The sequence below is a fragment of the Scyliorhinus torazame genome, chromosome 21 (assembly GCF_047496885.1).
Source record: "Scyliorhinus torazame isolate Kashiwa2021f chromosome 21, sScyTor2.1, whole genome shotgun sequence".
Classification (NCBI taxonomy): domain Eukaryota; kingdom Metazoa; phylum Chordata; class Chondrichthyes; order Carcharhiniformes; family Scyliorhinidae; genus Scyliorhinus; species Scyliorhinus torazame.
This window is the reverse complement of record NC_092727.1, coordinates 93199324-93213252: the sequence shown is the minus strand read 5'-3', so window position 1 is coordinate 93213252 and position 13929 is coordinate 93199324. Positions and strand designations below refer to the sequence as shown.

At 45.3% G+C, this 13929-nt stretch overlaps 1 protein-coding gene across 4 annotated transcripts in view; it reads left to right on the top strand.

Moving 5' to 3' along the window:
- Positions 1-11599, top strand: part of LOC140398411 (gap junction gamma-1 protein-like) — a 150503-nt gene extending 138904 nt beyond the window's left edge. For all 4 annotated transcript variants that reach the window (XM_072487074.1, XM_072487075.1, XM_072487073.1 and 1 more), the window contains one exon: positions 7598-11599. In XM_072487074.1, the coding sequence (XP_072343175.1) occupies positions 7626-8798 (1173 nt within the window). In that variant the 5' untranslated portion in view covers positions 7598-7625 and the 3' untranslated portion in view covers positions 8799-11599. The remainder of the gene's footprint in view (positions 1-7597) is intronic.
- Positions 11600-13929: the final 2330 nt, after the last annotated feature.

Genomic DNA, 13929 nt, shown 5'->3' with positions numbered 1-13929 from the left:
AAGAACTTATGGAATCAGAGGAAACTCCGGTGGAGGAGCAAAAGGGCAAGTGGGAAAACGAGCTGGGGGGAGAGATAGGGGCGGGTCTGTGGGTGGGTGCCCAAAACAGGATTAACACATCCTCATCATGTGCCAGGCTCAGCCTGATACAATTCAAGGTAGTCCACCGGGCACACATGACGGTCGCCCGGATGAGGAAGTTTCTCTGGGTAGAGGACAGGTGTGCGAGGTGCGCGGGAAGTCCAGCAAATCATGTCGTCATGTTTTGGGCATGCCCGAAGCTTAGAGGGTTTTGACAGGGTTTCGCTAAGGCGAGATCCACAGTACTCAAAACACCGGGTGGTGCCGAGTCCGGAGGTGACGATCTTGGAGTGTCGGAAGACCCGGAAGTTCAGGGGGTGAAAGAAGCTGACGTTTTGGCCTTTGCCTCCCTGGTAACCCGGAGACGGATCTTATTAATGTGGAGGGACTCGAAGCCCTGAGTGTAGAGACCTGGGTTAGTGACATGGCTGTGTTTCTTAAGTCTCGAGAAAATAAAGTTCGCCTTAAGAAGGTCAATGCTGGGGTTCCCCCGGAGGTGGCAGCCGTTCGTCGACTTTCTAGGGGAAAATTAAAATGTCAGTGGAAGCAGAATTCCAAAAAGAGGGCGGGGGGGGAGGGCCAGACTGTTGTTTTATTGTTGGGGGGGGGGGGGGCTGAAGATTGTGATGGGTGAAAATGTTTATTTTGCCATGTTTATGTCGCTGCTATTGTTATTATTATAAAACTTGCAAATACCCTAATAAAAATATATTTTTTTTAAAAACCGCCTTGGGCAAGAAAATCGGGAGATTTTGAAACACGAATAAGAATTTTGGCAAGACCGCCATTTTCGGTCTCTGAACTCTCCCCATTTGTGATCGTGGCAGCATATCCCATCTCCTATAGTCCTCTCTCATTTCCTCCACAAGTCTCGTCATGTTTACCTTCATATGGCGCGAGGCTGGGCTCAGCTCCAGTGCTCTTTTCCCCCTCCCACCTCCCCAGTACCCCATTCTCTTGCGGCCCGTGGAGCCATCGCCAATGGCTCAATCGCCAGAGCAAAGCGCAATGGGGAGAGTGGATACCCCTGCCTTGTTCCACGTTGCAACGCAAAGTACTCAGAACTTGCCCTCGGGGCCTTATACAGTAAACTAACCCAGTCGACAGCCCCTGTCCAAACCTGAACCACTCAAACACATCAAACAAGGACACACACTCCTCCCGGCCAAATGCCTTCTCCGCATCATAGACACCACCACTTCCACCTCTTTTTCCCCTCTTGCAGGCATCATGATCACATCCAGTAACCTATGTACATTGGCCGCCAACTGTCTGCCCTTTACAAGTCTCTTCTGGTCCTCCCCAAAGCTCCCGATACACAACCCTCTATCCGTGCAGCCAGCACCTTCGCCAAAGGGTCTGCGTCAACGATCAGTAACAAAATCTGCTAATATGACCCACGCTGTTTGGGGTCATTGTTCTTCTTTAGGATGAGTGAGATGGATGCCTGCAACAACGTGGGGGTGGGGGGTGTATCACCATTCTCCAGCGCCTCGTTATACATCCCCATCAACATGAGACCCAGCAGCAACCCAAATGGCTTATAGAACTCAGTTGGGAATCTGTCTGGGCCTAGGCCTTCCTGGACTGCATCAACCCCACACATTCCCATCACCTCACGCAGCTCCACTGGGGCCCTGAGCCCATGCAGTCTCATCTGGTCCTCCCTCAAAACTTTTTCCCTCATCCCCTGGAGGCAGTTCCAACCCGTATAATTTCTGGTAAAATACTCCGTTCATCCCCTCCCCGTCTCAGTTTGGTTATTACTTTGCCCCCCCCCTCATCTCATCCGATCAATCTCCCTCGTCACCACCTCTCCCCTCAGCTGGTGCGCAAGCATCCTGCTGGCTTTCTCTCTGTAATCGTACACCGCCCCTCTAGCATTGCGCAATTGCCTCACCCGCTTCTGAGTTGACACAATTGCAAATTCCATTTGGAGTCTTTGTTGGTCCTTTAGCAGCGCCTCCTCAGGCATCAGAGTATAGAACATAGAACAATACAGCGCAGTACAGGCCCTTCGGCCCACGATGTTTCACCGAAACAAAAGCCATCTAACCTACACTATGCCATTATCATCCATATGTTTATCCAATAAACTTTTAAATGCCCTCAATGTTGGCGAGTTCACTACTGTAGCAGGTAGGGCATTCCACGGCCTCACTACTCTTTGCGTAAAGAACCTACCTCTGACCTCTGTCCTATATCTATTAGCCCTCAGTTTAAAGTTATGTCCCCTCGTGCCAGCCATTTCCATCCGCGGGAGAAGGCTCTCACTGTCCACCCTATCCAACCCCCTGATCATTTTGTATGCCTCTATTAAGTCTCCTCTTAACCTTCTTCTCTCCAACGAAAACAACCTCAAGTCCATCAGCCTTTCCTCATAAGATTTTCCCTCCATACCAGGCAACATCCTGGTAAATCTCCTCTGCACCCGCTCCAAAGCCTCCACGTCCTTCCTATAATGCGGTTACCAGAACTGTATGCAATACTCCAAATGCGGCCGTACCAGAGTTCTGTACAGCTGCAACATGACCTCCTGACTCCGGAACTCAATCCCTCTACCAATAAAGGCCAACACTCCATAGGCCTTCTTCACCACCCTATCAACCTGGGTGGCAACTTTCAGGGATCTATGTACATGGACACCTAGATCCCTCTGCTCATCCACACTTCCAAGAACTTTACCATTAGCCAAATATTCCGCATTCCTGTTATTCCTTCCAAAGTGAATCACCTCACACTTCTCTACATTAAACTCCATTTGCCACCTCTCAGCCCAGCTCTGCAGCTTATCTATATCCCTCTGTAACCTGCTACTTCCTTCCACACTATCGGCAACACCACCGACTTTAGTATCGTCTGCAAATTTACTCACCCACCCTTCTGCGCCTTCCTCTAGGTCATTGATAAAAATGACAAACAGCAACGGCCCCAGAACAGATCCTTGTGGTACTCCACTTGTGACTGTACTCCATTCTGAACATTTCCCATCAACCACCACCCTCTGTCTTCTTTCAGCTAGCCAATTTCTGATCCACATCTCTACCGTCGAAATGGCCTCCATCAGCCTTAACCTCTCTGCCCACTGCACCCTCTCCTTATCACTTTTAGCGATAAACTCCCATAATCACAGCCTTCAGTGCCTCTCATACCATCCCGGCAGAGACCGCAACCTTGTTATTCTGGTCCACATAATTCCGAATGGCCCTCTCTATCATCTCGCAAACTCCTTTATCAGCCAGTAGCCCCATGTCCATCCTCCACTGGGTCCTCTGTGGGTGGGGGTGGGGGGGGGGGGGGGGTGGGGGGGACCCCCTCCCACCCGTAGATCCACCCAGTGTGGCGGATGATCTGACCCCACGATCGACGAGTATTCTGACCCAACCACTCTTGTCAACAGTGCCTTGTTCATGGCAAAAAAGTCGATCCGGGAATACCCCTTATGTACTTGCGAGGGGGAAAAAAATTATTCCCTCATCATTGGCCTCTCGAACCGCCACGGGTCTACCCCGGGGGGCACCTCCGCCCCCCCCCCACACACTCTCACACACACACACACACACACACAAAAGGAACAGCCTGTGCGTGTCCAAGCCGGGGATCTTCACCAGAACCCGCCTCATTAACTCCACATTTTCTCAGTTTGGGGCACAAATGTTGCCCAACACACCACAGTACCTTCCAGCCTCCCGCTCACCATCACAAATCTACCACCCGGGTCAGCCACAATCTGCCCCACAACAAAGGCCACCCTCTCATTAATCAGCACAGCCACCTGTCTCGTTTTTATGTTTAGCCCCGAGGGCAAGACCTGGCCCACCCAACCTTTTCTTCAGCCTCGTCTGATCCGCCACTTTCAAATGGGTTTCTTTTTATAATAATCATAATCTTTATTATTGTCACAGGTAGGCTGACATGAACATTGCAATGAAGTTACTGTGAAACTCCCCTCGTCGCCACACTCCGGCGCCTGTTCGGGTACACGGAGGGAGAATTCAGAATGTCCAATTCACCCTAACAAGCACGTCTTTCGGGACTTGTGGGAGGAAACCGGAGCACCGGAGGAAATCCACGCAGACACGGGCAGAACGTGCAGACTCCACACAGACAGTGACCCAAGCCGGGAATCGAACCCGGGTCTCTGGCGCTGTGAACCAACAGTTATTCTTGCAGGAATACTACATCCACTATTAGACTCCTTAACTTCTTAACCAGCCATACTTTTGTCTTGGCCAGCTTCCCCAGGTCATCATTTCACATTCCATGGGGCCCCCACAAGGTATTCCCTGCCATTGATTCTCCTGGTTCGGGTACATGATCCACAGCCGAGCCGGCAACAATATTCCAAATTTTACACCTCCCTTGTGTCGGGTCAAGTTAACCCTGTTAAATCCAGACCAGTGCTTAGCCAGCTCTGAGCCCAAATCCGGGTAAATCCAACCTTTACCAGGTGCACTTCTTCGTCTGCTTCGCCCATTGCAGAATTTTCTCTTTCATCCAGAAACCTGTGTAGACGCACCACCCTCGCTCTCGGGTGCTCACCCACCCTCGCTCTCGGGTGCTCACCCACCTTCAGCTTCATCCTGAGGGCTCTGTGCGCTTGGTCCAGCTCGAGGGGTCGATCAAAGGCTCCCTCTCCCATCAACTTTTCCAACATTTGCGCTACATAATCTGTGGCCTGCAAACCCTCGATTCCATCCGGCAGCCCTACTATATGGAGATGGTGACGTCTCTCTCGATTTTCAATCTCTTGCACCTTCTCCCGCAGCTTCTTCTTGCTCTTCGCTACCAAAATGATCTCCGCCTCCAACAAGGGCAGAAAGTCCTCGTGGTCGGCCACCGACTCCTCCATCTTTTGAAGCGACGCACCCTGGGATTCCAGCCTTTGTTCCACCCTCTCAACAGCCGCCCAACTTGTGTCAGTTACCCTGGCAAGATTTTCCAAGGTTTCAACACTTGTTGCCAGAATTTTAGTGTTCGGAAGTCGACCAGCTGATCGGTCGACCACTGCGCGGAAGTGCAGCCTTGGGACCCCCTCGCCGCCGCCATGTGTCTCGCCACGCTCGAAAGAATTTCCCAGTCCGTTTGTTGTCGCTTTTTGTTTTGGAAAGTTGTTCTAGTCTGGTAAGAAGAAGACCTACCCCAAAGGAGAGTGTCTCACACTCCTCACTGATCCACTGCTTTTTTGCTGTTCGCCCGCATATGCGGGTGTTCGGGACTAAATAGCACTATATCGTGTGGGAGCCACCAAGTCCATGGTTGCCACGGACGTCCCGTCGATCCTTTTTTTGGACTGAACTCTTTTAATCAGTATTTCAATAATTTAACATGTTTCTCCTCCATGTATTTGTTCTCTCTTTACTGCTTGCCATATTTTTCTCTCTCCATTTGTATTACATAGAACATACAGTGCAGAAGGAGGCCATTCGGCCCATCGAGTCTGCACCGACCCACATAAACCGTCACTTCCACCCTATCCCCGTAACCCGATAGCCCCATCTAACCTTTCTGGACACTAAGGGCTTTAGCATGGTCAATCTACCTAACCTGCACGTCTTTGGACTACGTTAAACTACAAAAGCAAGTTATTGTAGATGCGGGAAGTCTGAAATAAGTCTTTCCTACATTTTTAAAAAAAAATTCTTATTAAAATACATGTTTTCTCATAACCATCAGTTCTGCTGACGGTACACCTGAAATGTCATGCCCTGTTTTTCTCCTTGAAAGAATGTTGACTGATCTGCGTATTTGATAAAGGTCACTGTAGTTCCATGCACAAGACCTGGTGTTTGGATCCTTTCGGATTCTGCGACGCTGTATAAGGGGTCCAGTACCTATATAAATGCTAATTTTAATTTTCCACGTTTTTTTCATGGAATTGTCTCCCTATCTACGTTGTTAATCCCTCCAATCAGAGACCCAACCATCACTCCTCCCCCAGCCAACTCCTCAAAACTCTCCATTGTTGCAACTCCATTCTTTTGTGCACTCTCACCTTGCCCAACCCCTTGTGACCTTGGCATTAGCGGCTTTGATCCCATTTTCTGGAATTCCCTCTCTAAAATCTTCCCTTCTACTTTCTCTTAGAGCACACCTCTTAGGACAAGCTCTCGTCACCCCCTCTGTGGTTCCCCATTTATATTTTCACGAATCTATGAAGTCTTCTTGAAATATTTACTATCTAAGAGCTGCTAAATGCAAGTTTCTGTCTTTTCTTCTTTCACCCCCTCTCCCTCTCTCTCTCTTCACCCTGCGTGTGTCTGTCTTTCCCATAGCAGTGCTGTGGCTCCACCTTGTGAGGAATACAAATACTACAAGGAGAATATTTTCCACTTCAAACGCTTCAGGTGTCCCGGAACAATGTGAGATGTAAACCTCTTTGGCTTTGGAAATGTACCTAGTGGAGACTTTATTTTAGGAATAAAAAGGGCTTTGAATCCCCAGGAGAGGATTGCAGTCCTTTTCTCCGCAAAGTTTATTTTTTATTTTTTGCAGCCATTTGCGTTACGGTTGTTGAATGAGCAAGCATCAGCACAGTCCCACGGAAACAGCAATGAGGCCGATGACCAATCAACCTGTGATAGGTAATGGCAATGGTGGTTAATTGATGAGTGTTGGGCAGCACGGTAGAACAGTGGGTAGCACTGTTGCTTCACCGCTCCGCGATCCCAGGTTCGATTCTCGGCTTGGGTCACTGCCTGCGGACTCGTTCTCCCCGTTTCTGTGGGTTTCCTCCCACAAGTCCCAAAAGACGTGCTGTTAGGAAATTTGGACATTCTGAATTCTCCCTCAGTGTCTCCGAACAGGTGCCGGAATGTGGCGACTAGGGGCTTTTCACAGTAACTTTGTTGCAGTTTTAATGTAAGCCTACTTGTGCCAATAAAGATTATTATTGTTATAGAACCACAGTTTAATCCCCTGCAAAGACGAAAGATGAGGCAGAGGTGCAGGTGAGCAACTGCTGAAGATGCAGTATTGATCAGGTTTTGTTGAAACAGACATGGCAAATGGACTCTTGATGCTTATTATGCATCTTTTTCTGGAAGACCAACAAGGTAACTCAGATGCTGGTCAGGCAAAGGCCTTGTACATTGATCTGTTATGGTACTGTGTTTCTTTCTCCCTTTCCCTCAGTTTGCCCTTTCTTCCTCTCGCTTTTGATAAACTATCTCTGTGAAACATTAACCTCTTTCTCTTCCAGGTGTTTACATTTCAGATTTATTTTGCCTTCCTATTTATATTATATAATTTGAAGGGTTAAAGGCACTATAGTCCGCGAGGACCCTTTTGAGAGAGAGCTGACTGGTGGTGATTTAATCTGAGGTGGATTGGCCACGCTAAATTGGCCCTTAGTGTCCTATGGTTAGGTGGGGGTGATGGGGCAAACTTGGTGCTCTTTTGGAGGGTTAGTACAGACCTGATGGGCCAAATGGCCTCCATCTGCACTGCGGGGATTCTATGATTCTAACTGCTCTGTATTCTAACTGTCTAATTGTAATTATTTGTTGTGTTGCAGGGGTCGATCATAAAGCTGATTGAATAACATGAGCTGGAGTTTTCTAACACGCCTTCTAGAGGAAATCCACAACCATTCCACGTTTGTTGGCAAACTGTGGCTGACTGTTCTCATTATATTCCGCATTGTGCTCACAGTGGTCGGAGGGGAATCGATTTACTATGACGAGCAGACCAAGTTCGTTTGCAATACAGGACAGCCAGGCTGTGAGAATGTTTGCTACGATGCTTTTGCTCCATTATCCCACGTAAGGTTTTGGGTGTTCCAGATAATACTGATTGCAACCCCATCTATTGTGTACCTGGGTTACGCTGTCCACAAAATTGCTGGAACAGAAGATCATGACTATGGACGGCAGAAGCCAAGGAAACACCAATATGCCGTGCAGTGGAAGCAGCATCGTGCTTTGGAAGAGGCGGAAGATGACCATATTGAGGATCCCATACTGTATCCAGAGATAGAGCTGCACCGCGATAAAGAGAACCCAGATCAAAAGAGCTTGACCAAGCATGATGGAAGGCGTCGCATTAAGAGAGACGGTCTGATGAAAATTTATGTTGTGCAGTTGCTTACCAGGACTGCCATAGAGCTGAGTTTTCTTGTGGGCCAGTATATTTTGTATGGCTTTGAGGTGGCTGCGAAGTACCAGTGTCAGAGGGATCCCTGCCCTCATCGGGTAGATTGCTTTGTATCTCGGCCAACAGAAAAGACTATATTTCTTCTAATAATGTACGGAGTAAGCTGCCTTTGTTTAGTCATAGACATCTGGGAGTTGATGCATTTGGGATTTGGAATGATGAGGGATATACTACGAAACAAGCAAAACTCTATGACTGATGCTAGTTATAGTTACCCGTACACGTGGAACACGCCATCAGCTCCCCCTGGTTACAACATTGCTGTCAAACCAGATCAGATTCCATACACGGAGATTTCCAATGCCAAAATGGCTTACAAGCAAAACAAGGCAAATATTGCCCAAGAGCAACAATATGGTAGTAATGATGAAAATATCCCGGCCAACTTGGAAAGTGTGCAGCAGCAGCTGAAAATGGCCCAGGAACGACTGGACCTGGCGTTCCAGGCTTATAACGAGCACCACAACCCCTCAAACCACCCCAGAGAGAAGAAGAGGGCAGGATCAAACAAGAGCAGTATAAGCAGCAAATCTGGAGAAGGGAAAACCTCTGTGTGGATTTGATAACTATTTTGTTGCTCAGCTGTCTTCACTGGCAGACAGACTTTCAGAGATGGCTTACTATAAATGACAATGCCTATTCCAAATGAATAGTTCAAATTATTTGTCTCAGTTATGTTAAATAGCCATTTGAGATCCACTTCAGGTCATAACCAAAATGTGCTGTCTACCACAGTACTGGTATATTATTTTAATTCCAACTATGGAGGTCTAGATTGGAACTTGTTGCAAATTAAGCTTTTTTTTTTTTTTGTTGAAGAACTCTGCTAGCTGTGGAGGTGACTTTTGTTGGGTAGAGGTTGGCAATGTAATTGCCCTTATTGGATCTGATGAGTTTATTCCTTCCATTCACCATATTGCCAAGTTGGGTAAGGGCATTTTGAAAATGGAATGCAGCTCTCGGCTGTATATACAAAACAAGTGCCTTTTTTTTTTTAAGGAAGAGGACAGGGACAAACACAAGTAACAGGTCAATTATAGTCCCATCTGAGCTGCATGGTCATGGTCAGTGAATCAAGGTTACTGCAGGCTTACATTTGAATAATTTTGTGCAAAAGATTGAAATTTTTAAACGTAATTTTGTTCTCTAGATGTGCTTCTAGTATCTTTTTTTAAATTTTGATACTTGCACACAACATTTAAGGTTGCTGGTTTCCCAAAACCTTACAGCGACTTCAAATAAGATAAGACACATTCTACAATTTGAGAGTGCCGGCTGTCTGTTTAGATACCTCTCAAAATAATAAAGTTAAGATTTGATTCCGATAGATCTAGAATGAAAATTGATGTGGGTGCAGAATCCATCTCGATGTTTTGTTACTTTACAGTGAAAATTCCGCAGGGATTGCTGATATGTCATAGACAGCAGCATACCTTCAGTTGCAAGAGAATCCACATCACGCTCTCTCAAGATTTCTAATCATGATCCTATTCAGTAAATTATTTTACGAGCACCCTTTTATTATGAGACGGAAGGTAAGCAACTAGCGTAGAACATTCTAATATCACGCAGGATCTAATATTGCGCAGGATAAGATTTGGCACTTAACAAAGACTGTTCATATTTGAGGACTCATCTGTGATGCTAAATGATCTTTCGCATGGAAAGTACAGCTTCCTATTTTTTTTCATCTTCAGTCTGAAGATCTGGGGTTTTCTTTTGAGATGCATGTATCTGAGAGCGGAAGAAACAACATGTACTAGGGCACGGTTTGATAAATTTTGGTATCATGGAAGGTTCAACACTTGAGCACTACAACTCTTGTCCTCTCGAACAAGACGCTTCTGCTGAAGAATGATTCATTGCACAAAGAGCAGGCAGCCACCATGGCGCCTTGGGTAGTAAGGGTTCCTGAGAGAAGACTTTCCAAAACCACTTCTTTTCACTCCTTTCCCCAATTGGCGATCCGAAATGAATTGAATGCAAAGTTGTTGATCTTCCTCAATGTTCTGTGGTCAGTTGTTGTCGATTGTGTTCCAAAAAGAAGCCATCACATCCACTTGGTGACTCGAACATTTTTGTTTTTTAAGTTAATCGTACCAAAGCTTATAAAATGGATCGGATATGGCTGTGGTGTCAGTCATGATATAACGGGCAGAGTCCTCAATACCAGTGTTGAACGCGTTTTATTATTTGAAAACATATGTTTACATTTTTTGTTACTGAGCACAGTTAAGTAGAATGCATAATATCTAGCGCGGATTTGGAATTAAAACTTAGCATAACAGAAGGTTAACACTCCCGGTCTGAGAGAAGGAACCTTTGCTGACTTTGGGTTTGGGTTTTTTGGCTTTTTTGATGGCCCACATTGGTATTTTTGACAGGATTGCCAAATTAAAATCCACTGTCTTCAAATATTTCAGAAACACTCAACTCCTGACTTCCAAGGCACCAAATGTACTTTTTAATGTTTCTGTACCAGAACAAATTGTAACATCTTGAAAAATGCCTTTCCTTTGGTTTCAACATTGCAAATAACTTTGTGCTTGGCTAAGTGTTTCTGTAGGTCAGAGCGATGAGAGAAGATGCTAGAAAATCTCCGATTGAGGAATTTTCCAGTTTGTCATATCTTAATTATTTGTAAACCCGTTCCATATGTACTTTTCAGCCAAAATATCATTAGGTTCAGGGAGTGTTTGCTCCAGTTAATGTTTGCAACGCTCTTGACTGTCAACAGTTTAAAATGTGTTCTCGTCATGGATGCAAAGGCCACTTCTGATTGAAAGTGCATTCATGACTTCATGTTGAAGCTGTGTTCTCAAGATGGACCTCGCCTTTCTTTTTAGCTAAAAGGGAATATAGTTAGACAGAGCATTAAATATTTTCAGAATATTGAACTATGTTTGTAAATGTGTAATTGTTTTTGAATTTAGCCATACAGCACTTCTTTAGCAAAGTGATGGGAGTGCCAAATGGAAAACTGTCTCCAACTTTAGTGATTCAATTGAGTCACTTTATGAAAAGAATTAGGTTGCCATATGAAACAAAAACCAGGTGCCTTTTTTGTGTTGCTGTTACCTACTTTTGGGGGGGAAAAAACTTTCATGCTACATTCCAAACTCTGTAAAAGTCAAATTTTGTTTCACACTGAAATTGTGTGTATGTGGAGCCAAGTCTTCAGTTGTAACTGTCATTGCATCATCTATGCAAATTATCCTAGTTTTATCTAATAGTTGGCTGTTTTTAAAAAAAAAAAAACGTTGTCAACGTATTTGAAAAAAACAACTGTTTGAAAGCCTGCCTGTTTTCTGCATGTTTTCAAAAGTACTTCAGAATTGTAACTACAAATAGAAGTTTTGTTCTATATGATGTCTGTCCTTTTCTTTTACTTGTGTATGTTTGTGTCGTAATATTTAAAATGGTTCCCTTCCAGCAATTTGAATGGAACCTGGATGAACTTCCATGCCTCAAGGAATGGGAAGGGGGGGGCGGGGGGTTGTCGGGTCGACATCAAACATATTGATCTAATATTAATGCCTAATGCGAACGTATTGTGTCCAATTCTGGCCGCCATATGTTGGGGAGGGTGCAGAAAAGATCCATGAGAAGTGATTCTAGGGACAAGGAGGTAGATTAGAGATTTTGAGACTATTCTTGTTGGAGAATGGAAAGATGAGCAGAGGTTTTACATAGGTATTCCAAATCACTTGGGGGGGGGGGGGGGGGGGGTTTGGGTTGGTTTGGTCTGGTCAGAGTAGATAGTGAGAAATTACGGCTGGAAGGATCGAGAACCAGAGGACTGAGATTTAAGTGATTGTGAAGAAGAAGCAACAACGGCAAAACATTTTCACGTTTCACGCAGCGAGTGAGTGTATGTTGGAGGCAGATTCAATCGAGGCATTCAAGTTGGAATAGGATCATTGAAGAAAAAAATAGGACTATGGACAAAAGATGGAGGCGTAGCACTGGATACTTTATTGTAGGTGTTTCCGCTCAAATGAGTTCCTGTCGTACAGGTCGTAGAGTTATTGGTAGAAATTTTGAGTACTAGAAAGATGTGGTCAAGTTAGGGTTGTCGTTCTCTCCCTTCATGCCAAGAGCCTCCAGTTATCTCAGTATGCCCAGTCTGCCTGTTCTCTGCTCCAGCCTTTGCCCACATGATATTGACCCATTCTTACTGTTGCAGGAGTGGGCTCTCTTCCGGGATACCATGCCATCCAGGGGGAAGCTGGCTCTCTTCCGGGATACCATGCCATCCAGGGGGAAGCTATGTGGCCCTGTCTGGTTTAAAGTTCATGGGGTAGAGCTTCTGATTAGTAAAGTTAACTTAGGAGCACGTAAAGCAGTGGTGCCGCATTCCTGTGAGTCCTGTTTTAAAAAGGCCTTTAATGAGTGCATTGCTGCTAGGATGGTGTCTGTAGACACATTCTTTTAATTCAGGAGAACAATAAAAATGCTTGTGACCTTTGGGGGAGAAGTAGTCAATACCTTGGCTTTGGCCAAAGCCTCTGAATTAACAAGAATATGAGAATTTTCTGCCTCTATCCCCAGGAGAGAAGTGGCCATCTCCCAATTGAGTCATTTGTAGGAAACTATGGTCTCAAGTGAAGATGATCTTTTTGATAAGTTGAAGTCAATGAAGATGAACATGGGAATCCTCTGCATGATACAGAACAGTCGTTCTCTTTGCCCACATTCAGTCCAGCAGAGCAGCTGACGTTGGTGGAAGTTGGCCTGTTTGTGCTAATGAATTGCAGGATGCTTAATAGTGAATGCATTGCATTTCATTATGGCCAGTCCAGATCAGCAGCAATACGTCACTAATTGGGAGCAATCATGATTAATCTTGCACTAAATGTGGCAGAGTGAACCAGATGGTCCTCTTTTGGTTTTGGTATCGCTGGGTTTGAATCGAGCCCAGACTGTCGATCAGCAGAAGAGACTGTAAAAAGCGGATGTGAATCCACTCTGGGTGGTGGGAACTTTGATTCTGGGAGACAATTGCAATCCAATGTTGGAAATAAATGTCCCGTTGATGAGATGGGATGGATGCTGAGAGCTTTAATTAGCAACTGATTTCGTCAAGTCTGATTTGAAAATCTCAATGTTATCACTGGGGTCCATTTAAATGGAAAATTTTCTATTCTCTTGATACAAGTTTCCATAATTGATTTAAATCCCAATTCTCAAAAACTATTTTAATGTATATCACGCTGAAGGGTAAATATAATCTTTATTATTAATCTTTATTAATAATCTTTAATCTTTATTATTGTCACAAATAGGCTGACATTAACACTGCAATGGAGTTACTGTGAAAAGCCCCTAGTCGCCACATTCCGGCGCCGGTTCGGGTACACTGAGGGAGAATTCAGAATATCCAATAACAGCACGTCTTTTGGGACTTGTGGGAAGAAACAGGAACACCTGGAGGAAATCCACGTAGACACAGGGAGAACGTGCAGACTCCACACAGACAGTGACCCAAGCCGAGAATCGAACCTGGGACACTGGAGCTGTGAAAGTAACAGTGATAACCACTGTGCTACATGGCTGTACCTAGCTCTATTAATAGTTACGTCAGCACACATCTCATCTCTGCAAAGCCTTACTTCCTATTTTTTCCATTATAAATTCTTACATCCATATTTAGAGTAGTCAATGTAAAATGGTCACGGTGATAATACTCTTAAC